This window comes from Emydura macquarii, unplaced genomic scaffold (assembly GCF_026122565.2).
Source record: "Emydura macquarii macquarii isolate MOO-44397 ecotype Brisbane River unplaced genomic scaffold, CSIRO-AGI_Emac_v2 contig_71, whole genome shotgun sequence".
In the NCBI taxonomy this organism is placed as follows: Eukaryota; Metazoa; Chordata; order Testudines; family Chelidae; genus Emydura; species Emydura macquarii.
In genome coordinates, this window is record NW_027130208.1 from 7,838,463 (window position 1) to 7,866,421 (window position 27,959).

Consider the following 27,959-nt stretch of genomic DNA (forward strand, 5'->3'; position numbering starts at 1 on the left):
CAATTGGTACCATGTAATCTTATGTTTTTGCCTCTCTTACTTATGGTCATGTATTATCCTGAACTCCCACACAGACACTACAGAACAAGGTATCTTTATATTTTTATTAATAAATACTTTGAGAGCATCAATGATAACCAAACATAACTCGCCAATCCTGAACATCAGTGGGCTTTTGACTGCACTATTGTGCATAGTAGCCACTAGTCCACTGCAAATATACACATGAAAAATACTATTTTCATGCAGATGTTCATTTAGTTTAATTACATTGTCTTTCCATATTTTGTAAACAAAGTGAATTAACCCTCTGCAATACTTAATATCCGTTTAGCAGGTCAATAAAAATGAATATTAAATAAAGGAGGAAACATATAGTGCTTATTTTACTGTACTGCCCACAGGTTTTTATATAAGACCCAGCAAATGTATATAGGTTCTAAAATTTAATTTAAAATCATCATGGTTCTCCTTAAAGGATATTCTTTTGTAGATGTGGGTGTTCAGATGCAAGCAGAGAACAACTCCTTTGACCACCATAAAATGTCTATGTGTAGGAAGAAGTGTTGGCATTATTTTAACAGCATAAACATAAACTGAAAAAATTATCACTGTACATCAAGTTCTGTACATTAATGAGCATTTATACAAATACCATCCACCAAATATTGGCTTCTAAGGACAGTTCTAAAATAAGAGTGATTCACTTGGGATAATCTAACTTCCAGCAAGGTAGTACTAAAAGGGATATTTTAAGGTTACTTTTAACATCCACACAGAGCACAACATGTTTTACACGGTGTGCAGAATTCTCTCACTGTATGTGCAGATTAATCAGGCTTAAATTAAGTAGTAAAATGAAGCTTGAACAGCATAGTCTGTGGTGTAGTTACATCAGCAACTGCAAGTTCCTGACCATCCACGAGCCCCAACTCTGAAACAGGAAAAAAAAAAAAAAAAAAAAAAGTTGTGTGCAGCAAATCTATGCTTAGTAAAAAACTGAATTACTTCCACAAAGGCTTAAACTAAACTATGGGAATTAAGTTATATGCAATTCATTAGCTATGATAACCTGAGTTAATTCAACCAAAAAGCTGAGTAGCAGCAGATATTTGTCAAGAACAAAGAAAATGCAGCTTTCACAACATCCTTTGCTGACTCAAATATTTTTTCTAGTGACATCTGCCCACATAATAAATATTACTAAAGGAGTTATTGCCCATCCCCAAAATAATGTTAAGGGCAAGGCTGACTATAGCAAAAAGGGGTTATCTGCAGGAAATAGTGAGTGAGAGAGTGAGTTACTACTTTCTTATAGGTTTATGGGGTAAGAGTGTTTGTGAATTAGAGGAAGAGAACAGAAAACGAAGAGGAGAAAAATAGAGTGGAGGGGATGTAAGGAGAGAGGGTAACTGGGGCAATTCTCTCCTCCCCCCATCTTCTGCAAGTTGGTTTTACTTTCCAGGAAAGCAGACAGCCAACTGCAATGAAAATCCTGTTTGTGGTAGGTAATCCCTATAGTTCCTCCTCCACAAAAATCCCAATTTAACCATTAGGGGAGAGGAATAGGGAACAATAATCCCAGATAAAAAAATCAATCAATCCATTAGCTTTATGACAATCCAGCAATCTGTATCTTTCCATATCTTAAAATGACTTCATCAGATACAAACCTAGCTCTGAAATTAGTCTCGTACTAAATTTTATTTCATTTACATGTAATTTTAAAGATTTGTTGCTTAAAGTGTTGCTTTATTACAAATATAAATATACTCTACAGAAACATTAAACAAAAGAGCCCTAGAACTGAGTAACCATCTCTCTGATTTACATATATGTCTTGATATTCTGTGTGTGACTCAAGTAGACAATACCTTTCAGTGTCTTAGAAAGATTTGGCCTTGTTCGTTCTTCAATTGAAGCTACCGTCTGTAAAATAAAACAAAAACATTTCATTTTAAATTAAACCCAGCTAAACTTAAATGAAAATGAATTAACTAAGCAAAATTGAACAGGTATTGCTCACCTGTAAATAGAGAGTTTTATTTCCCCCGTACACTGTTGCTGTAATTGCAGGAGATTTCATCTGCCTGCGTGAAAAACATTAAAATAAGAGTGATGTCAAGATAAAATGCAGTTTGAAAAATCAAATTTTAACATGCTACAAACATCAAGTTTGTACAAAACAAAGAAATCAGAATAGCTGCACGCTTACAATGAAGCATTGTTTGTCAAATAATCCAAGACCTCCTGCAGTTTAGCTGATGGAGAGAACTCTATATTTTGGGGGAGTTGACTGCAAGCTGGACAATTCTCCTACAAAAAAAAAAAAGAAGTGCAGTAATCAAGCTTATATTAATACACTTTTTCAAATGCACTTATGTCAGTGCCGGTAATGATTCAAAATGTAGACCTTTGCTGTTACAAATTATATGCAAAATTTATAAATGCATGGATCTATCAAAATTAATACTTCTGTGAAAATTAAGTACCCAATCCAATGCCCTATGAAGTCAGTGGGAGCCTTTTCATCAACTTCAATGGGCTTTGAATCAGGTTGTTAGTCACTAATATATAACTAGGTATTTTTGCATAAATACAAAAAGATATGGTCAATCTGTATTTTGTTTGGTTTAAAGAGGGTTAATCCTGTATGTTACTAAGTTAACTATGTTGTCCTAACCTCTTCATGTCAACAGTTGCTGTTGTGTCCTTAAGGCTATGTACTTTGTTCTGTGAATTATGATTCTTGATGTCAGAGGGTTAATATTTCCTTGATCCTGCTTTCCAGGCTCAGCTACTGTTTTCCTCCAGCTAGATTAGCAAAAGCAATTGCCAGAGTTAAGGATCTAGTCACCTGGCTCACCTTTCTAGACAGGGGTTGCTACTTTAAACACTGAATGCAGCCAATAACCCCAACACAAATAGCAGGTGGAGAATCCTCCCTGCATCTGGAACTACTTCCCCAGCCATTGAAAAATGTTGGCCCAACAGATATAAGTATTTCTTAAATAAGGCATCAGTATTTTGTATTTATTTTGTGATGGGTATTGGCAATTTGATGGGAGAGGATTTTCCCAGGCCTTCCCCAACTATCGAATGCTCCCCTTTCTAATGCAGTTGTTGCCTGACTGCTTGGACCCAGAGACTAACACTGCTGATCACTGAGATCTGGAGGACCAGTGGAAAGATTTCTTCCCACAGAAAGAGTGTTTAGTACACTTGCCATATCCCAGACATCTGATGTACCTGCAGATCAGCAACAACTGACCTTAATTTACTCCACTTGACAGCTGAATAGATTTGCTGCTCTCTAGGGATCTACCACATCACTACCTATTAGACCAACCTTCCCCACACCAACCCCACTGCAAAAAAAAAATCCTGTATACTCATCAGGCTACTCCTCCAGGGGAAAGAAATCAGACATATTGTTACATCAATTTTGAAATACTTGGGAGATATTTAGATACTACCCTAGTGGGGACCAGACACTGAATTTTAAGTTCACCAAGTATCTAGCTGCCATTGCAATAGGTGTTATAACAAATCAGGAAACAACCCACCCAGCCCCGGAAGTTCTTCTGTAATAATACTAACCTTTCTTTCAGCTTCAAATGTATATGTGTATAATCCATCTACATCATTGAACACCAAGTAGTTATTAAGAGGAATGTATGCACTGTAATGAGAAATGTGTTAGTGTTTATACAAATAAGTTTGTTGAAAATATTTTATTAAAAACAAGTTACCTTGTGGCTATTTTAAAAACTTCAGTGGCGCATACAGCTGGAAAAGGAAAAAACAGTTGCTTTGTTCTCAATCTTAAAATATGCACAAAATACACAATCAAAATGCCTACAGATTGAAAGGTTCATCGGAGACTTAACTGGTAATGCTACATACTAATATGTGGTGGTTTTGGCACTCATCTGAGACAGTCTTGGAGATCTGCATTTTACTTTTATTTCTACATTTTTGAGGTGGCAGTGGAGGGTTCCCAGCATCTGCAGTCCCCAGCACATCCTGAAGGAAGGAGGTGGCATACAGGAAACTCTGTACAAGTCCAGAACCTAACATTAGGCTGTTTCTCCCTCTGGATCCCTGAGCTCTGGGAAAGGAATGGGTGCGAGAGTCTGGGCTAGGGAGGCGCTCCAGAGATGGGCTCTGGGGGAGGGGGTGAAGATGCCTGGGCCATGGAGCACTCCGCATCTGGGTTCTGGGGGGGGAGGGAGTACAGGTGTCTGACCCCCCCAGATGGGCTCTGGTGGGTGGGGGGGATGCAGAGAAACAGGAAGTGGTTTGTCGTAGGTGTTTCTTTAATTCTCTGCTGCTGGGGAATTTTTTTGTGTCTGTATTATTACACAGTTGCTGAAAAGGTATTTTGAAATGGATTACCAAACTAATTGAAATTGGTGTGATTACACAGTGTTATTCTGACAAATAAAATATGCAGAATTGTAAAATATTGTGTCCAGAATTTTTAATTTTTTGGTGCAAAATTCCCTCAGGAGTATTAACTGCTGCCTCATGAAAAAACTCACTACCCACAATGAATAAACAAAGTGAGGGAGAATTTGTACTCAGATGCCTGGGAACCTTCTACTGAAAGCCAAAGCTTTCCTTTGGGCATTACTGTACCTGCAATGACTGCATTTGTAGAAGCTACAGCTGGAATGATCCGCTTAACAACCCCTGCAAAGACAAAACATATAGCATTACGCCTTTCAAAACCAGTTTTCCCAGATAGAGGGCTGTGTTACACAAAATTTGTGGTTGTGTTGGCTGCAGCACAGTATACCCTAAGTCACTTTACACACTTTCCTATGTTGGGCATTTCTACAGCACCCATCATTGTAGTATCTAAATGCTGTTGAAGTACCTACGCATTTTTCATGGAATTTATTGTTGTCATTTGCAAGAAGTTACTGTCCCCACACACTCACCAAAATGCCAACTACTGCACTCTCTTACCTTGAGTAAGTCTGTATGTAACACCCTTAATATTGAATTGCGATGCCCTTTCTAAAGATTGTTGGTAAATCCATTGTATGTGATCAGGGTCATCTCCATCCAAAGGAACACTCTCTACAGGAAAATTAAAGATATACAGACAAGTTTATCTAAATTCATAATGGCTTTTCATAAACATCTCCTTTCTTTGCCTATGAATTCTAAATTTATTTTAATTCACTAGTCAGTGAAAATTAACACATTTTTGAAGGTAGTGTTGACAAAACAATTTAGTTATTAAAAGTGATTTCAATACATTTTATGAGCCGATGCATAGTTTATAAAATCTGCAAGGTCATGACATGGTGCATGGGGGAGCTATGAGCAGAGAACTACATTGTGGGGTGGGGGAGGAAGGCTGGTGTGAACAGAAAGGGGAAAAAAACCTATGTAGGAAGGGGGATCTGGTCTGGGGAGGATAAGGATTCCATTTACTGGTCTGAGGAGAATTCTCCCCAATTCAATCCACTCTATATGGCCAATTCTCCCCATGGGGCATTGATGAGACAGAGTATCTTGAGTTGAAGGGCCATCCCTCCAAATTAACAAATTCTAGAGGGTTTAGTATTTGAGATTTGCTCAATGCCTTTTTAAAGTCCTAAAGGAAACTCCCAGGATTAAAACGTCATTAAGCTAGAAACATCTATCATTTACCTTAAAAGAGAAAAGGTATGTAATCAGTCTATTAACAAAAGTTGGGTAGTTACATTAGATTCCCTCTCAATTTTCTTACTCGTGAGGAAGATGGGCATTATTTAGAGATAAGGTTGTCTGGTTTTTGTTTATTCTGTGGATAGTGGCCAGGGGGCAGAGTTAATATTGGCTGACCATAACCGTGCATTTTCATACTCCCCAATATTAATTTTTAAATGCAACTTTAACTTTAAATGTACAGTTTTGTTGCTGGAAGAAAAAAACCTACACATTCTCAGGAGTTGAGACCTTATAATATTTTTAAGATCAATGTTAAAATGAGTAGATCAAATCCAGAGCTACTTTTTTTCTTAACTAATTACATGGACTTTAAGATTTGCTTCTCTCTTCCAACCCCCTCAAAGTCTCAAAATTCAGCCCCTCCCAGGAAGTATGTAAATATGATCAATCATAATCAAACATAGTAGCAAAGTTATAGGTTCAGACAAGGGAACCAAAAGTTCAGCAAGAATGTTTACGCTTTCAAGAGTTTATTATGAATGGCAAGTAAAAGAGCCAGTGTTAAAAATTATGAGATACTTTATCAATGACATAGTATTAAACTCATTAAAAGAATCTAAATAACTGTTCAAAGTCAGTGAACCACTAACAGACTAAGTTTACAATTACTGTAATAAACAGTGAAAACCATAACAAGCTACCCACAGGAATATTCAATACTGTAACAATTATTCAACATAACAAAAGGGCATTTCTCAATGGAACTATTTGCACAACTGACAAATTCAGTCCAGAATTATACATCTGTGTATTTCATTATTGTCTGCTAACAATCATATCTCAGTTCTTTTTTCTGCTGATGGCAGTTGTCGATTAGTAAAGAGAATAAGCAATGTGTGATGAACAAGAGACCAATAAGTGTTTATTCAACATGATCAGTCTATTGTTTTCTTTCTAATGCAGTTGTAAAATACTTGCTTCAGACTGAAAACTTGCATGTAGGATTTTAATCCAAGACTGAAGTTTGGGCAGTGGTTATTTGTAAGATAAGAGTGCAAAATTAAAACAAACTGTTTACTGAATCCAAATATGATTTTACACCTCTTTCTTTGATGCAAATGTTTTGATTCTTTAAAAATCACAGTTGTTCATTAATTTAAAACAATAAAATAAAATAAAATGCAATCTATTAATTACCTCCAAAAGGATGTTCCTTGGGCCACTGCAATATCCTGACATATTCAATACAATGTTCTGGCAGTCTGGGCATAGATGCAATAGTACACATGGGAAAATTGATCTGAGGAGGAAAGATCATAAAATGATTTAACATGTATTTTGTGAGGGAGGTGAGAGGAAGAAAAGGAAGGAGAAGGGATAGGTGGCAGAAATGGAACACACAGAACAAAAATCAATGCTTTTAGTTACCTGAGGTGGATAAAGTTCAAGAGTGCATTCAATACAAGCTGTCATTCCAGGAATAATCACACGAGCGTTTCCTTTAAAACCTTCTGTCCCACCATCTATCAAAGGTATGATGGAACTTGGATCTAACATGCCATCTTCATAGTTTAAAAATGACATCTGTTAAAATTACAAGTTTGAACAAGTAGCATAACAAAATTATATCAAATCCAAAAAGTTCCTTAGAGATCATATTATTACTTAAAGATGTAACACAACAGGACACGCTAAGAAATATTCAACATTGTAATTATAATAATCTATAAATCCTCCTGCTTTCATATTTGTTATTCGATACATAAGACTTAAACCTCAAATTCTTCTCCTGTGGAATGTTGTTCCTAGTCAAGTAGAACAGCAATGTTATTAACCTGCCAAAATCTAAAAAAAAAAAAAAAAAAAAAAAAAAAAAAAAAGACAGATGCATCCGCCATTGTATCTGACCAAAATACAAACTGACCTGTTATTTATGCTTAGATTTAAATGTTTCATATTATGTACTGTATATCATACAGATGTCAATGGAATTTATAGACCAAAATTCCTTCCTTATAAGTCCGATAAATTGTATTATGCCTAAATATTTAGAGCTTTACATCTGCAAAGCGCAATACAAACATTAACCAGCCCACCCTCCCAAAACATCCATGGAGGAAGGTACATAATTTATCACACTATCGTAGAGATGAGGAAACAGACACAGAAAGCTTATGTATGGTGGGTGACTGAACCATATCAAGGTTAAACATTACAGCTAAGCATTTCTAGTATTGTGTGTATGTATTTACAATTCAATCTGATTTGATCAAGTAGGTATAGTATGCTCACACACTGAATTCCCTCCATTACTGTCAAGATACATAGAATCACAGGCCTTTTTAAGTAAATGGTGTTTAATAAAGAAAATGGCTACGACTACAGACACAAACTGGCTTTCACATACTTTCCCATACTGGCTTTCACAGTTCCAGTTTTGTCTCCTTTGTTTACAAGGGATCACATCCTGCTTAGAAATCTATATTGCACAGACATCTAGAATAATATACTGCAAATCCACATAATGCAATTACTATATCAACTGACAAGTTGTTGCTCAGCTCTCTATTTTCCATCTCCTCATAAGCCAAACATCCATCAACATTACAATGTCCAGCATCTATCTAAGGATCCTGTTGAAGCCATGCAGTTAAGGATCACATATGTAACCTCAGTACCCCCTCAGACATTTTCTGGAGTGCTATTCATAATGCTAGATTACATTCTGGAAAAATCAGTTTCAGACATTTGGGCAAGAATCCTTGGCTTTCTGAAGAGGCCTTTGATATATTATATTATATTAGATATATAAGCAAAAGAGTCAAAAGCACACAAGCAAGGAGATGTCCAAGAACAAAAATAGCTGAAAGGCATTTTCTGAGACATGACAAAACATCACCGTGAGATCTACATCAACTCCTTGGCTGACAAAGTGGAGAACACCATCACGGACCTGGCTGGCAACCCATAAACAGCCTTCTAACATTCCCATCATGGTTCTCCCTGCTCACAGATGGATGAGGTCCTGGACAGATGGAAAATACATTATGAAAATGTGCTGACCCACGCACCTGCTGACAACTGTTCAGAGCTTACATGACCTGACAAACTGCACAGCTGCAGACCTGGGGACAAATAGTGATCCTCGGTCACTGAAAGAAGTACAAAAGGCCATCCAAAAGTTATGGAATGGACACGCTACTGGACCTGATGATCTTCCACTAGAGCTGCCAAAGGTGCCTTGGAACCAGTGAGCATCGGCCTGCGTCAACTGTTCTTAAAAATGTGAACCAGCAAAATGAAAAGATCGAATCACGGGGTCCCTGTACAAGGGCAAAAAAATCTCACACCGAGTGTGACAACTACATCCCAATCTCATTGCTATTGATCCCTGGAAAAGTCTTCACTCATGTTGTGCATGGTAGCATGCAGCTGCTTCTTTAAGACCTCATTGTCCACAGCTGTCCACTGCTGGGCAGTCGACAATGGATGCTATCTTTACCTTCTGGCTTCAAAGCAGCTATGATTCGGTGGACAAGTCAGCGTTTTGGTTTGCACTGAAAGGAACTGGCATTCCAGACGTTCTGCTAAATCAGGAATGTGATCTTCACACTGGTACTGGTGCCCAAGTGCGTGTTGGTTCATGGCTTTCACCACGTTTCTACACAATCTCAGGTGTGTGGCAGGCATGCATTCTTGCCCTGGCACTGCTCTGTTGAGCTATATACTGGATATTAGCATTTGCCACTCCACACATTTTAACCAAGATTGGTCAAGAAGTGTTCAATAACCAAGACTATGTTGATAACACTGTCCTGCTAGTGGAAAAGTCAGAGAAATTCAGCCCTGCACTCTAAGGTCTCCAAGACACCACCAATCCCACGGAGTTGAATGTCTCATAGCAGAAGATCAAGGTCCAGAAACTGGGAGCTGAGCCAAGAACCCCCAGTGCAGGTGGGGTTGAGTAAGAGCATGAAGAACTCTTTGAAGAACTACCTAGACTGCAAGCAGAATTCAAACAGCATCAGCAAACCAGATATTCTTCAACGGATAGGTCTCACTGCTTCCTGCATGAATTCCATGTCTTGCTTATAGATGCAAAAAATGCTTTGTGCTGAGACAAAGTTCAGGATTTATCAAAGCTGTGTACTACCTGTATTGCTATATGGGTCAGAAACCAAGACCTTCTCATCAGCAGGCTTGGAGCAGACAAAGACATTCCATATGCACTGTCAGTGCCAAATCCTGAGCAACTGTGGTGACTTTGTACAAAATGTCATAATGTCTTGCAAAGATCTATCTTTCCTTTAATCGCTCATTATATTAAAAAGTGGCATTGTATGTTCTTTGGCCCTGTTGCCAGAATGGACAAAAACACCCCAGTACAACATGCTCTCAAACTTTTCGTTGACATGTGAAGGGATGAATGCCCTGACCCTACCCAGCACCGCTTGCGGGGCCACCCCTGAGATTCGTGGATTGCAGGATTGAGCCAGATGTAGGAATTTCACTCCATGACACTTGGTGCAACACCATCAACTGTGATCACTCTGGCTAATGCAACAGTCCTCAGTAGACTATGCCTATTTGATGGTTACCATATACGCGTGCAGCATGAGACTCCTGAAGCACCTGTCCGTGACAGTCCAACAGTCCGTGACACTTCCCAAAACAGGGTTTATAGGAAAACATGCCAAGAACTGGCGAATGACAAAGGTATTCTGAGAGACTGCCGAGAACATCCCACCAGGTTATTTCCACCCATTGCAGCTGTCTGCATTAATCTCAATATGCAGCACATCCTGAAAGAAGCAGCACCATCTCTTGGCTCAGCAAACTGAGTGAATTCCTGGCAACAGAGAGTCTGTTGGGTGAAGAGCACTGGATATGGCAGCAGGCAGAATTCCAGCAGAGAATGAAGGCTGTTAAAAAGCAAGAATTCCCTGGTCATGCATCATGGGGGCTCAACACTCAGGACGCTGCACCCACATTCATGCCTAGCTCAGGTGATTGCTGTCTTTTATTGACCAAGAAATATTTTTGAACCATGACATGTCCAGTCACTTAAGGAATAGGGCTGTGCAAGAAACCAGAGATGAGGAACAGTGGCTAGAACTCTTCTAATGAAGGAGACTTCTGTCTGTCTCTCTCACAGGAGCTCATACCAACATGCAAGTTCCAATCCACTCAAAGAGAGATCCACTTTCCATGTGGAAGCTGGCAACTGCAGGCAACCATTGCTCATTGGGACATATGTGGAGTTTGAAAAGTCCACAAAAGGGTGCTTTTGTGCTGGAGGTATGTATCTCAGCAAATAAGTTTTACAGGGAAATGTGATCAACATGTAAAATGTCCCCAAAATTAGATTTCTTGAGGTAGGTTTCATAACTGCATTAGAGCTATTGATGGCACTATTCTGTGCCGACTCAAGCAATATCAGAGGATATTGACTGAAAAAGCTACCTACCCCATGGTAACGCAAGCCCTGGTGGATCACACAGGCATACCGTTCAGCGTTAGGCTGGCCTGACAAAGTAAACGATTGAGCTAATTTTCAAGAATTCTAGACTGCTCTGGAGTGGACAGAAATACAGTCTTTTCACCCTACACCACAGACAATAATTGTGCCTGTCCCAATAGTGATTCTGGAGGACAGTGTGGCTAGCTTATGAAACCTTACCATGATTACTACATAGTGACAGATGTCACTTAAACTATTTGGTTCAGCAAAGCCGGAATGGCTGCAGCCTTAAGAGAAGAGAAATTACACTGCTACTGAATAGGTCATCTGCTCACTTATTTTGCATTTATGAAAGCGAAAGGGAAATGGTCACTAGTGAGTGGACGGAGCAGGCAAATGAAGATATGGTATTTCCCCAACCAGACCCAAATGCTTTGGTTAAGGAAATCACAACCGCTGCTAGTAAGTAATATGCTAATATTAGGGATGCCTTCTGCTAGTATTATGCAAAATAGGACTGACAATGCTGATAGTTATAATCATAGCCGATTTACTTCTTACACTATTAAAGAGTTATTTAATCAATGCTTTTTGGTGGTGAACTTGAGAGGTGATACAACTCCACTAAATTACTTGTAAATGAAACAAAATCATCCCTCACAAGTTTTATTTAAATTATAAAAAGCCAAACATGTGCAAGGGCAAAGATAACAAGCATGTGTTTGCACAGTGCCCAAGGTCAGATATCGCAAAAACAAATAGGGGGTGGGAAAAAGAAAGTGGGGCAGGCAGCAGGACTAAAGATGGAGACACCAGAAATGGGCTGAGGTCTAGGCCGTCACAGTTGTCCTTTTGGAAGTGAAGCCAAGAAGTGAGAAATTGAGAGTAGGTATTCCAGAGCAGGGGAAACAGTCATGAAAACATCACTGCTAGAGGGGTTACTGTTGGAACAAGCCTGGTGTTAGGCACAGTCAGGCTAAGAATGTCAGGCATTCATTCTAAAAAAAGCTTACCCTATCCCCATCATCTGCTGCATTGCCATTGAATGTTGCTCTATTTCCAGCCATCCTATTTCCGTCTCATGTTCCATACAGTTTTGCAGTCTTTGGTCCTTGTCCTATATTGTCAGACTACTATACTCTAAACTGTTCTCAATGAACGGCTAGAATTTGTCAAGCTCACTTCTTCTGTCGCCTCCTCTTCTTGGGCTCCCAGCAATCGGGATCCCTCTGTAACTCAGGGAAGCTATCAATCTTTGATTTCTTCTTAGGAACGATTTTGAGCTGATCTTAACATTTGTTCCTGCTAACGTATGCTGTCTCCTCCCCCTTCTAATATCAATTTTTTAAAAAGAAATGAAAAGCAGCAGGGTTAACAGGGGTATTTAATTTCCCTTCATCTTAATCTGTCTCACTGGCAGCTGCCCACCACTAAAATAGGGAGAACTAAGATTTGAGAACTAAGTTTTGTGAGAAGCTTTTGCCACTTTAGTGAGGAGAATAAGAGGTGTTCAGTTTAGCACAGGGTTTTACACACATTTACCGTTCAACCCACTGGTGAACACTGTGGTTCTGTATATCCTGAAATCAAAGGTCCTAGGTTACCTCAGTAAAATTTGGATTAGTTTTTTTTAATTGATTATTAGTTCCGAGACCGTGGTTTAGGGAGGGGTCATGAAAAGCTAGTTTGTTAATAACCTCATTGTTGAGCTACAGGAGTGAACCACCAAGCATTTCACTACTCTAACACCCAGAAATTGGAGGAAGACTGAAGCTAAGACAAACTGTTATCAGCACTAGTTACATGCTCTGGTCCTATTCTACAGTGATCCATTCAGACCGTTAGTGTCTACTAGCTACAAAGTGCAGTAAGTAGATTTGGCTTTTTGATACTGGCTTTAATACCATCAGTGAGGGTTTGAAACTTTTACATGTTAATATCTTTTTCATGCTATTTTGATGCCATTACATGGGGCACAATACTTAAGGGAAAGCATAGGGTCACTCACTTCTACACTTAAAGGTGGCCAATCTGACAACATAAGGTGGAGCTGTTGTAGCCATGTTGGTCCCAGAATATTAGAGAGATAAGGTAGGTGAGATAATATCTTTTATTAGACAAAATATTTGGTCCAATAAAAGATATTACCTCACCCACTTTGTCTCTCTAACACATGGTAGAAGTAGAAAGGATTCTCGCAAAGGCAGGATCTGGCTATAAGAATGATGGGGGGTGGGTAAAAGGCAACATGAACCATCTCATTTTGGCGGGGGGAGGAGGGAGGGAGGGAAGAGAAGAAAAGAAAAATATCAGTCTTTTGGCCAAACAGCACTTGTAGGAGGGGCTCAATACTCTGCTCATTTGGTCCCCAGGGATGGTAGAAAGAGGGAAGACTTCCAGCCATAATGGCAGCAGCATCCGCCCGCACAGCAGCAGCAATGAATCACTAACATCTGGACCTTTCTCATCTCAAACTCACAGTTAAGTTATAAATAAACACTACATTTTACCTGGAGAGTCTGATCTTTCTTCTATTCCAACACTGTTAGTTGGAATCTACAACAGCAGATCCATAAGGCGTGGTTGTCTTCCTTCCAGAGATTCGTGAGTTGTTCTGGACCCAAATGAACCACACTTTCATGCTCTTAATTTTATCCCAGGACTGCCTGGCATTGTACCTTATCCCAAGCTTGACCAGATGCTGTGACATGTGGCATAAACAAGAGTGCCCGGGATAAGAATCGGCTCAGAATGGATCCCCTCATCACTCCAGATATTGAGAACAGCCCTAACATTAGCCTCAGACCAGCAAGCAGCACAATCATAGAATAACTGTTGCTCATGGTTTCCAAACCAAATGCAGAAGATAGCTAGCACAAGAACACAGTGATTGGACAGCAGTGGATGACTACAAAGTACATGTTTTGTTATGTCAGGTGAACGCAGAACATTATAAACAGGTATAAAACTTCAGAGAGGACTGCCATGGTATGCACTAAGCCTGGGACACAAATGCCAAGGAACCCTTGTCTAGAGAGATCACTGAAGGATAAGCAAGAGCACTTGCGGGAATTGTGTTGGGAGGACTGATTAACTAGTGCCACTGTAAACATCTCAGGTTTACACATGAACTGAAATGGTGCTATTACAGGCTCATATCATTTGCTGGAAATAGCAACCTATCCCAGTATGAGTCTAATAGCACTAAGTTCTAAGAGGGTGTGGATGCAGACAAACTATTATACGTATGCCAAGTGCCTTAATTTATTCTGAGATCTGGAGAGGTTAAGTGAATTATGAAAATGTTAAACAGCAAGTCAGGGTAGAGGCAGGACTGAAATTTAGGAAACCTTGGTTCCTCGTCCTATGCTCAAGTCCACTAGACCTTGCAGCGTCATCAGAGTACCATCTTTATTCAGAAAGTCCCATACTAATAAAGAATTAGTTTCCTGTGACCAAATCCTGCTTGCTGTACACAAGTAGTCCCATCAACTTCTGTGACTAGTCGTATTTAGAAAGAGCAGGATGTGGTACTTAATGTATAATTTTTATCTGGCACCACTAGAATGCCTTTGGAAAAAATCAGTTGTCTCACTCATATATTATTAAGTCCAAAGTCTCCACAAATAAAGTGTCAGAAGGTTATTTTTTAAAAGACTTTAAGAATAAGATCTAAAGTAATACAAGATAAATACAAAAAACAAAGAGCAAGAAAATTCAGAGAAATAGATGCACCTCTATCTTTAATTCATCTCATTGAGCCAATTGAATAAACACTAAAAACAAGGAATAAAGTGGTGAGTAAGTAATGGAAGAACAGTTTAACTTCAATTCCCTTACTTATATTAGTTTATAATTAGAGCCTGCTTTTATCTGTTTTGAAGTGAATTTAATGCTCACTAAAAGTGTTGGATTGACAGCCCAGAAGACAGAACTTTGTTTATTAACAGGACAACATTAGCGCAGGCAGCAGCAAGGCAAACTTCTCCATGCTGCCTGCCACTGAATTTCAACTCTGGCCTAGAAGGACCAGTTCTAGGTGTGAAAAGGGAGTTAATAAATTTCTATGCTCATTTAACCCTTGGCCTCTCAGAATGCAAAGAAAAGTACAAAGTAGTGCCAATTATACTGGTGGATTTTGTGATGCAGATAGCTGTCCAGCAAGAACTGGAATTCATTACCACCCAAAAGTAAACCCATGTAAGAAAACCCACTCAAGAAAAAAGGATGACCTGGTTTCAGTGGCATTAAAATCCATTTATAGTTTACATGTAAAACTTTTAACTAGGGGAATTTTTTACAAAATGGAATACAGTACATTTCATCATCACACAGGGAATTAGAGGTGTAACTCTTCATACATCAAGATGAAAATATACTCAAAATATGAAATATAATGGAAAATGTAGATATTTACCAATATCTTAACCAGTTTTAAAATTCTGTTTTAACACCCTTTGTTCCATACTACTGCTATACGGTGCATAAAGCTGTTTAAATTTAGCTAACTATACTCAGATGATAATGATTAACTATAGAAAGATTAAAATAAAATCTTTACCAGCATGCCATTTATCCATCTTCGTGCAATTATAGAGTCCAGCCCACATACAATAATATGAAATTCTAGAAGAAAAAATGTTATTTAAAATTTCAGTGTGTTTTCCTTTGAATAAACAATATATTTTGTTCACAATTTTTAAACTGGAATGAAGTTAACTACCATATGTAGTCTATAAGAAAGTTTTACTTTAAAGGTACTGGTTTGTAGTGAATAGTATTTTCTGTTCACCCAAAAGAAACAATAAAAAGTGAACATCTCAACTGACTTAACAAAAAAATGGCAACCAGCAAAAACTAGTGCTTTCCCAAAGCACAAGTGGAGAATTTGCATATTAGCAAATGCTACTTACGTCGATAGAAAGTTTCATCCATATCCTGAATTTTTTTAAAATGTCTGAATGTATATGCAGTAAAGGAATTATATTATGGTAATTAATACTTTTAAAGTATTATATTCAAATCTAGGTTAACAAATACAAAATCAGTAAGTCAAAAGACCTAATGATCTATTGATAATTTTATATAGCACCCTATTAATATTTATATGAGTGATCAGAAGCGTCACAATTTCTGGAAAATTTTGAAGTCATCTAGTGGTGAGACTGCTATGAGGACAAAAATAGTAGCCCCTCTGGAGAGTGCTGTCTAGTTTCTTCACCCTCATACTTCTCTGAAGGTGATGAGGATCATGGCCTGAGCTTAAGTGCGTAGGAAGGCCATGAAAGAAAGGGAACCTGGTGCAGATGTCAGATAATAATGAGGTTGAATCTGGGAGTTCCCTGATCCCAGGATCAATCCTACTGGAGATATATGAAAAGGGGAGCAAGGGAGAATTCCCCATTAAAACCAACGAAGAAAAAAGATTAAAAAAGGAGGAGATAAGAGTCTGTACAAAAAAAATTAGACCAGTGATTAAAAGTGTGGCCCAAAGAGGAAGGCTGGATACCAGAGATGACATCACAAAAGGTCCAAGAATCAATGCTAATGAACTTCTGGTCACAGTGCCAAAAGCAGCCATAGTCTAAAAAGGTCCACAGCAATACAGAAAAGCCTCAACTATCATAATTTGAATAATAAAAATATATTTGAGAAAACATTAAGCTTTCCAAAAAAGGGGGCCAGTGGGAGTAACAATGGATTCTGCCAAGTTTCAACCTGCTGCCTATTAAGGTCAGAAGAAACTGAGTGGTGGTTAAAGGTGTGTCCCCTTACACACCCTGAGTAGAGTGCACAAGGATATAATTAGGTGCTGGTGTAACCCCAACATATATGGCTATCTACAGCTTGTGGGCCCAGGAGGTTCCATGCTGGCAAGGTTCCTTTTAAGTTTTTCAAATATATTTAATTCTAGTTGATGAATAGGTTTATATTTATCACAGATACTTACTACATATTGTAAGGAATAAAACAATACATACATCAGAAAATACTTCTGTGCTCATGCACATTTTTGCTGTCCTATAAGATAACGCCACCGTGGGAAAGAATCTAAGTCATCAGTCCAATTAGTAGGTTATTTTTTGAACCAATGAAAAGAAGTGAAGTTAGATTCTTTAAAATTAAATAGCCTGACCACCTAGAACTTCAATGGCTATTACTTATCTATAAAAGGATACGGTACAACAGCACAATTAGGAATTCGGTTATTTATAAAGTCAGCTGCAACCTCTGCTTTAGGTCGTCCAACATCTTTGGGTCTGCAAAAAACGTGTTTTTAAAATTCTTATTCTAATAGCATTCCTTAACCTTTGAGAATTCACATCTTACAAATGATGATTTACAAATGATCAAAAGTTACTTTATGAGAATCTAGTAAGACTATTTAGGCATATTCCTGTCATTTGTTAAATGGTTTTTACTTATAGGCTTCAGACATGAGACTAAACACATCTTCCTAACAGCTGCTGATACCATATATTTGAAAAACTAGCGGAGATTGTATTTTATTAGGAAAGGAAGTGGTACTTGTGAAGTTGACATTTAATATGTATAAATTGTTCTCTAGTATTACTTATTTACCTTAGGCATCAGAGAATTGTTTTAGAATTGACACCTCGGATTTGTTCTGTTTAAGAGCTTTATTCCATTTAATTAAAAAAGAAAAGCACCATACTTGTACCCAATAGAAAACTCCTTTTTGTATGCTGTTTAACGGTACATAATTTGATTTCAATTTAAAATTTAAGAAGGTATTAAACCAAAAGTCTAGGGTCAAAGTCTACTCTCATCATCATATGCAACTCCTACACCAAGAGCAACAAAGGACAGAACTGATAAAGTGTATTTCCCCACTCCATGATAGGAGGGTGTTAATGGACCACTTCACCTTGAATGGTCCCTTGAAATGTGTGTTAACTACTTATGCTAAACAATCTGTTCCACTTTGTATTTAATTGAGACACTTGGAGTATATTTCCCAAACCTGAACACTTCTGTGTAAGCTCAAAAGCTTGTCTCTCTCACCAACAGAAACTGGTCCAATGAAAGATGATACCTCACCCACCTTGTCTCTCTACAACTGACAAAATACATTTGAAGATAAATCTTGGTTCTGTGGTATTTAGAAAAGCTAACTTGATTTGTTACATTTCATTTGCTGTAGACTTTGATCAAGACTACAACAATATTTCAACCAGAACTTTGTTCAACAAATTGTACAGTTAATTTTAGATGCTCACTGCAAGTCTCTAGACTTATAGTGATAAGCATTAACATTTTCTCTATTTTCTTCTATGCCAGCTATAGCCACAATTGATTAGATTTTATTTTATTTTTTAATCTTGGAAAGCCACCATTTACGCATAGAAATTAGAGATGGAAGACTTCCCTGACTAGGCGCTCTACTGTCTCCCTCAACAATCCAGAACTGTTTTCTATAGGACATGTTCTAGTAATTTACTTTTATGTATAGAGGATGTTGGGATATTCTTGACGGTACATCTCCAAAGAATAACTTTTATACTGTTTAAAATAGTATTCAACATTTATCTATACCTGTAAAAACATATTTAAGAAAGCATCTAAAGTTCTGAATTGGCAAGATTAAGAAGTTTGCTATAGAGCAAGGGTGGCCAAACTGTGGCTCGGGAGCCATGTGTGGCTCTTTTACAGTTAAAGTTCAGCTCGCCAAGTCCCCAATGACCCCCCAACCGCCCATTCTCTGCCTACCAGACTGGTTTGGGGAGTTTAGGGTTTCTGCCATGCAGTGGAGTGGTGAGGCTAGAGGTTTCTGCCCAGCAGGGAGGGGGGTCTGAGGACTTCAGTCCCATGGGGCACACCTTTTAGGGCTCGGGGCTTCAGCCCCACAGTGGGGTTATGGAGCTAGGGGCTTCTGCCCCATGGGAGGCATCTGCCAGGCCACTGGGCTTCTGCCCTGTGGAAGGATGGTGATGGGGCTTGGGGCTTCTGCCCCATGGGCCGTGCCTGCCATGCCCTAAGTCCCACCACCACCCCACAGTGTTGAAGCCCCAGACTCCAGCAGGTGCACCCGGCTCTCAAACATCTGAAGATTGTTGTATTCGACTCTGAGGGTCAGTAAGTTTGGCCATCCCTGCTATAAAGGCTATTTCCAATAATGATCATCTTGCACATATTAACCAACATCTTTTAAGAGATGAGAGACTCTAATCTCCACTCATTGTCTTGCATCTTGTGTAGACACTGAAACCTGTGAAAACTAAGTCCAGCCTGATTGTAAAACACTACCAGATCAGAACAGTGAGAATTTTAGATTCACTTTGCATAGGTGCAAGACACTTCTAACGGTGCACAGCAGTGCAGAATCTGGCCCCGGCTTAGTTAAGAATGAGTATTCCCTGGATATAAAAAGTTAGTTAGCAATTTCACTGGACTGAACAGATACACAATATAATACATATGCCTTTTGCTTACAAATCTAAGAATATTTAGATCATAAAAATAATCACTTACCGAAACAAAAATTGCCTATTCAGATTAGAAACATCTATAGTATCCATGTCAATAACGTGGATTTGTCTAAAACCAGACAATGCCTGTGGAAATAAAGTAAAGCTTATAAGAGGAAAGGAGATCTTTATAGCTCCCCAATAAAACATTCCAAATGCTAAAGGGTTCCTAAAAAGCCAGCATCTGAAGGAATCTATGAATTTGTTCAATTGTATACACAGATTGGTAAATGGACATACATAACATGGAACCTGTTGACTTTTTTCCTGCAATAAACATACTTTTATTAGACTAACAAAAAAAAGTGCAAGATGTCACAGATTTAGCGAGTGTATTCTGTAGTAAGACACACATCATGCTTTAGGGATAGTTCACTTTAAAACTGGTTTTGCAGGAGTACGATGAGAAAATATCTGAAATATTAGTAGTGTAATGCTTATGTGATAAGTGACAGGACATTATAATGCATATTATGTGCATTTTATGTAAGTAATTTACGTGCAGTCTTTTACTGGTTAAAATACTTATTACAAAAGCTGGTATTTGGAAAAACTGGTTCAATACATTAGAAATGGCCAAAATACATTTTGAATTTAGCACACCATTAAGATGAATGAGACATTAATACTTGGTGTTTTGTTTTAGCCCATCTGACTGCAGCACTATAAAACAAGTTGGTAATGTGCTGATTTACAGTATGAATGGTACCTTCACAACCACAAGGGATAGAATTTTTTTAAAAATAAGATTAGATTCCGCAAAAGAGTGAACTCTGCCGAACTACCTTAAACCACTTATCCCTCACCTACATGATTCAGAAATGTTCAGGCAGAAAGTTAACTCCATAGCAATTTTAAATTCTTTTAACAACTATTTCTGAGTTAAGATAAATGCAGATCGGGGCTTTCCACGTCTGTGCTCAAATCAGAGCTGAATATAAGCATGAAGAACTTATAGTCAACAATACTGATGTACAACCACGAATGCAAAATCACTTTATTATCTGACACAACTCAACAGACTTAATATCTCTGCCACCCAAGATCTGTCAAATACTGTTGCTAGGCCAGCCCATTACCAGTAATGACAAACAGTATTAAAGCACAACACTGTGTGCAAAATTATTGTGCGGCTGATCCAGTAGTTTAATCACAGTGCCCTGACATCACGCCAAAGACTTGGGTCTGAATTGCAGTGAAAAGGACTGGAATGCTATGGAGACAAGCACACTGCCTCAGAGGAAGAAAATGCCTTGTGTTACTGGACAGTGACCTTCCTGCCATAATAACTATGAGTCCCAAGAAAAATAATTATGCGTTCCAAGAAGGTTTCAGTTCAGTCCATAAAAGCAACAAGGATACTGGCTGCAACATTGCCTCTCAAAAATGAGCAACTATCAAGCAGAATAAATAAAATTTGCAGAATCTGATGAAAAACCTTGTCATCCAATTTCTTACAGGAATAAAATTCAATGTTCTCACACATATAAAGCATTTCCATTCTTATTATTTGACATCTAAAACTGAACACCAAGAAGCCATATTACATGTATTAACTGTATTCAAAGCACTAATTAAATAGAAACCAAAATCTATTTTTTTAAAAGTAAAAGCATGTGTTCTTACACAGCAGTAGCAAGTGAGAATTTAAGTGCTGCATGTTCATCTCGTTTCACTGGATGATGCTCAGTTGTCATTTTAAATTCATACAAAAGTCTAAAGAAAATCAAATCAGATTTTAAATTGAACCATCAGTATTTGTTTAACATACTTAAATTGTGTTTTGTACCAGCTGACTATTTTACTTGCTAGAGTAAATTTGATTTGAGATTAAATTGAAAGTACAGCACGTCTCCTCATTCTTGAAAGAAGCATCTCAGAGCAAAGAAACTGGCAGAACACTTAAGCTATCATCTTCCAAACACTTGCACACAAGAATGAGATGACAGAGCACAAAAACAGTCAGAGTGAATGAGTAATCTCTTGAGGGAAGGAGTAGGATTCCAAGAAACAAAGAGGAAAATCAAAGTAATTACCAGATTTTTCAGGAGTTCACATCCTAATCCTCCTGCTCCAATAACTAGAACTTTACATGTGTTTAACAAGAAGTCGAGAGGCTGTAAAGAATGAAAAAGGATATTAATATGTTGAACAAGGGAAAACTAAGATTTCCCCATTGCATCACAAAACTGTTATCATATGATTAATTTACAACTTCTAAGCTCCTAATAAACTTTTCTTTGATCTTGGACGTTAACAGTTTTTCGGTCCATTCAATCCTTATACCGTGACTAATCCTACTAAATGTCTGATGATTTTAATATTTCCTTCAATTTTTCCTATTTTGCTTCTGAAATAAACAGGGTGCCCACCATCTTCCCTTTCAGCCACAAAATAATATATTTCAAGATATGATAGTGCCTTTCTCCTCCTGAAAAGTTTTTCTGCTTCACAGTACAAAATGAAAATAAACCCAGAGACACAAAATATTGCTGGCCTAAAGAGGAGTGAAATACTTGCAGAATTAGATAACTGCTCTCTGTGGACTGTTCCACCAGATGCTTATCTTGATCTGGAAGCTGATGGAACAGTGCACTACAGATAAAAAGGAATAAAACAAATGTTCTTGATAACAAACAAGAATAAACTCTGAAATGCACAGAAAAAAGGAGGAAAAAAAAAGATGAAAAACAGAAAAAATTAGACAAACTCAAGAAAGTCTAAAATGCACTTGAAAAAAACCTAGAGAATTTTTTTTTAAACGTAAAGCTAGAGTGCATTAAAAATAGATAAAAATAAAAAAGAACAGGCTGAGAATCCAGAATAGAAATGGAAAGTAGGAAAAGGAAGAAAAAGGGTAAGAAATAAGAATTTTTATAAAGTGAAAAATCAATATAGAAAAACAATGAAAAATGAGCACGTGAAAATGGACTAGGAGGAGGGACAGAGAAAGGAGGGAACAAAAATTAGTAAGGAAAAGGCAAAATAAATCAAAGGACTTGCTTATTTTTAATTTTTTTGTATTTGCCAAGGCTAGTTCATATATATATACGAATAGTTGACACAACCCATGTAATTACAGGGTTGACATGAGTGTGACACATGGACTCATAGCAACTGTTCAAATATCTAAGACCAATAGAAAGTTACTATTTTCCAGTTGGAACTTCAGGAAATACCCCACATGCAGTGCACAATTTATGTATATAATATTGAGAAAACTTGTAGCTTATAAAGAAGAGTGAAAATAAGTCTATTTACAACATTGTACTTTCTTCTAAAATCATAAGGTTAAATTGATTCACTTTAAACACACATTTTTGCATGCATTTTTAGTTATCTTGCACTGCTGGATGGTAAACCAAAAAATTAGTTGCAACACAACACTACAAACATTTTTATTTAAAATAAATATTTCTCACTTGAGTGCCTGGCTCGAAATCGGGGTGTGTGAATGGTCCAGATCGCTCGAGGAACTTCTTTACATGGTTCCAGCGACCTTCCCAGTCTCCAGTGTCCCCACACCCACCATCAACAGCCATTCTAAACAGAACATAGTAAATTCAGCTGCAAAATCAGTAAAGAAAATGCCATACCTCTAAAGCTTGTTTTCCATCAATTGTGCTAAAAGAAAACCAAACTATGGTCACATGTCCACATGTGTTTAACTTTACTCCAGTTCTAATTAAGCACGTGTAAACATATGCAGCGAGTATTTTTGCAACTATAGATTAATTCCATTAACTACACATCATAGTCAAAGACAAACAGACACTTGAAAATAATCTGGCTAAATACCTATAATCTACTAAAGGTGACCAGGAAAGAAAAGTGAGTGTGTTCTTTTGTTGTTTGTTTCTGATGTACAAAGAATGCCTGAAGATGTTTTTTCTCACCAATTTTCTTTAGAAATATAAGTAATGTCAACTCCCAAATTGCTTTTCTTAGTTGGACTTCTTAGATGAGACAGAAAGGCGTATTAGGCACTCTCAGCACTTAAGAGTGGAGTGTTAATAGTTTTTCTTCCATGGATTTTAAACGGGCGTTAACAAAAATGCCAAATGTCTGAATAAAAGTAATTTCCTCGCAACTAACAAAGTACCATTTTGATTGCAACTATCTGCCAGTTAAACATAAGGTCTTCCAGGGCAGACAATCTGAAACTCTAATAAAAGTATTTTAAAAACTATTTGCACTGTTAATTTTCTTTTAAACTTTAAGGAATTTTTACATCATAAAGCAAAAAGAGGCCATAACCCATTTTTTCTCCATTTGCAGGTCGCTTGTAATAGTTCATAATTATAAAATTAAAAATGTATCTCAAAATATCTTGTTGGAATACTTCTGAATCAGCATTCTCACTTCACTATCACTTTTAATTTAAGATCATCACTTGTCTCTTTTTAATTAACTTATATACAGAACAAATCTTTCCCTGACAGAGCACATCTCCCATTTTAATATTTACTTCAACTCAGCCTCTATCATTACTGCCCAATGTTAGCAAGAGCTGCGTAAATTATAAAATAACTTTGCAGTCTTGAGCATGCACACCCAACTTTGACATATGCAAAAAATGTAGTTTGTTTTCTACTACAAGTGTTCTTTATATTTCTCATGCAACATAAGGTTAATTCACTAAAGGCTAGGACTTATTTGTCTCTCTCCTCCCTGCTTGGCAAAAAAAAACAGGGAACCTCACCAAAGCAGCAAAACACTGCATAACCTTTTTTCAAAATTCTAAACAGACAACAGGATCACATCCATTATAATTGTATTTGATGTATTTTTAATAAGCTATAAACCCTGCAAAAGACTTTCTATAATTTGGGAACAAAAACTTGTAGTAAACAAAGTGTAAAACAAACCCTAAAACTGGATTTGTTTGAATATTTCACAAGTTGTCAATATTTTGACTATTTTCAGACAGTGGGCTAAGTTCATCCTTGGGGGTAACTATTGAATTCAATGGAGTTACACCCACTTACTAATTTATGAAGGGATTGCTAAAAAGTACTACAACACAAAAATCTCTTTTGTAATTGCAACTTGCTTTGCTTTCACCTTTGTATCTTCTGCAATATGTATAATTCACAAACACTAAAGTTTTGAGAGGCCAAGAGTAAAAATGTGCTCACACTCTCTTCTCTGACTCTTGGATCTATGGATCCTCCTATTGTACACTGGTTCTTAGCATGCATGGCTACTACAGAAAATGCAAATCTCATAGATGTTTTTAATTTGGTTTATTTGCACCACAAACATCAATCTGTACCCTATGTACTGTAATTTAAAAGTTAGAATTAAGTGTACAGCTCTGCTTGGTGACATTAAGAACTGATTTTTCTATGCTTTTTACATAGAGTCTAAATGTTTCCATTATCCAACTGTACTTTTATTTGGGGGGGGGGGGGGGGGGGGGATGATTACATTTTTCTTAATTTACAGCGTAGGCTGTAAGATTTTGTTTTGAGTTAGACATTTTGTAGACCTGCCAAATCTGTCATTTGAAGTGAGATTTTTTTTTTTAAAACTGTTTTTTAAAAAGTCTCCATTTTTGCAGTACCATGGCATTAGCCAGTCTCTGTATAATTAAATTTTGATTAAGGATATTATAATATATTTCAATGAACTGTTTCAATTTCTCTTTCTTAATTTTCAATCTCATATTAATTGTCATGGTATCACAGTCCATATGCTGTCCCAGGCCCCACACTTTCCTGCTCCCTCCCAGTGCCCAACACTCCACACCTCTGAGAGGCCCGGTCATCAACATGCACCCAATATGCCTAAGAAGCTCTGTGATCCCATCCCAAACATACACATGCACTGCCTGTGAGCCTACCTCTCAGGCTAATTAGTTAGGTTTGTTTTGTGATCTTTAGGGAGAAGGCTGCAAGCAGAGGGGAGGATACAGCTTGAGGGTTCCCATATATTACTTCTTGAAGAGTAAGGGTAGGTGCAGAGAGTCTGAGGTTTTAATAAGCAAGGGCAGTTCTTTTCTAGCCTGGATTGTTAATTCTCGGCAGCTAAAACGGCCACCTCCTCAGGTTTATGCCCAGCAGTCCAGCCTCACTCAGGCCATACTCATGCCAAGCCTTCAGTACGCCAAGCACCAGCCCCCTCTCTGCAAGAGATTTCTCTTCCCCAATCCATTAGTCAAGCCCCTTTTAGCACCCATGAGCCTGCAAACCCATCCCACAGCAGCTTCCTCCAGTCCCATTGCTCCAGCTCCCCCCGGGGCCCTGCCTCACACAAGCCCACATCCCACAGCAGCTCCCTTGTGCCCGCAGCCTCCCCCCCGACCCCAGTTCACTACACCGGGCCCAGCAGGAATCCAACCCCTCCTTCCCCCCACTAACCCACCTGCCAGTAACTGCCCCACCACTCCCCCCCTGAGGCCCCCGCTAATCCGCCTGGCCCCACTAACCCACCCGCCAGCTCCACCCCGCCTGGCCCCGCGCACGAACAGCAGCTGCCTCCAGCCCCATCCCTCCGTCCCCGTCCCCCCCAGACCGATATATAACCCATCGACCAGCAGCCCGGCCCCGCACTGGCCCTCCCGGCCCGGCCCTACACTAGCCCCGAGGCCCCGCCACCGCACTAGGCCCCGCAGCCCGGCCCCGCACTAACCCATCCGCCAGCAGCTCCTCTAGCCTCCTTCTTTTCTTCTCCCTAAAAGAGAGAGAATAAAAGAAGGGTCAGTCTCGCGCTACCGAGCCCGGCGGGGGAGGGGGAGGGTCCCCGGGGCCCACCAAGCCCCGGGGGAGACAGGGGAACCACACACAGAGCTACTTACGGCTCCTCGCCATCCGCCATATTTCCCTTCCCACAGTGCCCCGCGCGCGCCGCGCGCCCTGCCTGCTCAACCGCTCTACTCGCGCCGGGCAACGGCCGCGCCTCTATGGGCGCCGCTCAGCTAGAGCGCCGAGGGAGGAAGGCCATAGAGAGCAGCTGGGAGGATAGAGCGCCAAGGGAGGAAGGCCATAGAGAGTAGTTGGGAGGATAGAGCGCCCAGGAGACATCACGCGACCCCAGTCCCATACACAGGCTCTCCATAGAGTTAATCCCCATAGTAAGAATGCAGGGAATGGGATCCCCTGTAAGTGAGTCCAGGACCTACATGGGCGGTAGAGGCCCCTGTGGAACTCCCCCTCTAGCCACACTGCAGCCTCTAGTCCCCTGTAGCTCACCCCAGAGCCAAAACCCAGGGCAAAAGCCCCCAGCACCTCTCACTTCGCAGCCAAACCATAGGGCGAAGTCCTCCAAAACGCGTTCCACTTTGCCCAAGTGAAGGGTGTAAGCCCCTGCGGAGCTCGCTCCATCATAATACAAGATGTAAGCCCTATAGAATTCCCCCTGCCTTCCTCACATAGGGTCTGATTCCCTAAAGCCACTCCTTATGCCCATCACGCAGAACAGGAGGCCCTATTATCAGCTGTACACCCATCATGCAGCATATAGGAGTCTGTAACTCACACCTGTGTTCATAACACTGGAGAGCATAGGCTGATGGAAACTGGAGGATCTCCGTCTGAAATTCCTAGGTGCCCTTTCTATACCGGCTTGAGGGATCACCACAAAGCTCTGAGAAGTTCACCCTCCCTACAGGGCCTGAGCATGCTGCACTTTGAATGCCGAGAGCCTCGAGGAGCAAGAGCCCAGATTTCATAACTGAATCAACCTCTTGCATATTTATTGCTGAGCAATAATCATACAGCCAGCTGGCCAGCACCACCTTATTGATGGATTTCATATGTATTTTTGTCTTTCTGTATTAGAAGTGTGAATGTGGTACCAGTTACAGAAAAGCTGATGGTACCCAGGCTTAGATGGTTTGGGCATGTGAAAAGAAGATTGGAAAAATATATGGGAAATGGTGTTAAAATTAGAAGTGGGAAGGTAAGAGAAGTGTTGGAAAAGAACAAGCTGGATGGATGTCATACAAAAGGATCTGATTAGCTGTGGAGTTTCTAAGGCACTGCTTCAAGACAGACTGGAATGAAGAAGGACTTGAAGAGTCAATCCCATGTAGATGGGACTAAGGCTAGAAGAAGAATGGGATAAATGGCATAGCAACAGTGAGTTGTACCCTTAGTGGAAATAATAAAATGCACTACAACATTCAATGGAATCGGCATTTGCTAACGTACCGATTGCTGAAACTAGCCATCATCTTTACCTGAGTCCCATTGAATTCAAGCACATCTCTGAAACACCAATAGTTTAGAATTCATGAAGCGATTTCCATCACAACACTAAAACACCAAAAGCACTGGCGAGGCTTTCTGGCTTTAGCCTCCTGGATCTGCAGCTTGCCAGGCGTTGTGGTCCAAGGACGG

The 27,959-nt window shown here is 39.1% G+C and overlaps 1 protein-coding gene across 3 annotated transcripts; it reads right to left on the reverse strand.

Annotated features, from left to right (window-relative positions):
• Nucleotides 1–90: 90 nt before the first annotated feature.
• UBA3 (ubiquitin like modifier activating enzyme 3) lies at nucleotides 91–27,926 on the reverse strand. Of its 3 annotated transcripts, none has more exons than XM_067542197.1 (18): nucleotides 27,800–27,926; nucleotides 26,251–26,292; nucleotides 23,040–23,160; nucleotides 21,654–21,734; nucleotides 19,622–19,704; nucleotides 17,308–17,388; nucleotides 16,042–16,085; nucleotides 15,690–15,754; nucleotides 7,096–7,251; nucleotides 6,865–6,967; nucleotides 4,975–5,088; nucleotides 4,642–4,695; nucleotides 3,753–3,789; nucleotides 3,601–3,682; nucleotides 2,216–2,316; nucleotides 2,027–2,090; nucleotides 1,875–1,929; nucleotides 91–934 (listed from the first exon to the last, which is right to left on the reverse strand). In XM_067542197.1, exons 1-18 carry the CDS (start codon nucleotides 27,823–27,825, stop codon nucleotides 846–848), a joined length of 1,398 nt encoding a protein of 465 aa, XP_067398298.1. In that variant the 5' UTR covers nucleotides 27,826–27,926; the 3' UTR covers nucleotides 91–845. The 3 variants fall into 3 exon arrangements, with proteins under 3 accessions (XP_067398298.1, XP_067398301.1, XP_067398309.1); XM_067542200.1 differs by lacking the exon at nucleotides 27,800–27,926 and adding an exon at nucleotides 26,417–26,500; XM_067542208.1 differs by lacking the exons at nucleotides 26,251–26,292; nucleotides 27,800–27,926 and adding an exon at nucleotides 26,417–26,442.
• Between the last annotated feature and the right edge of the window lie 33 nt (nucleotides 27,927–27,959).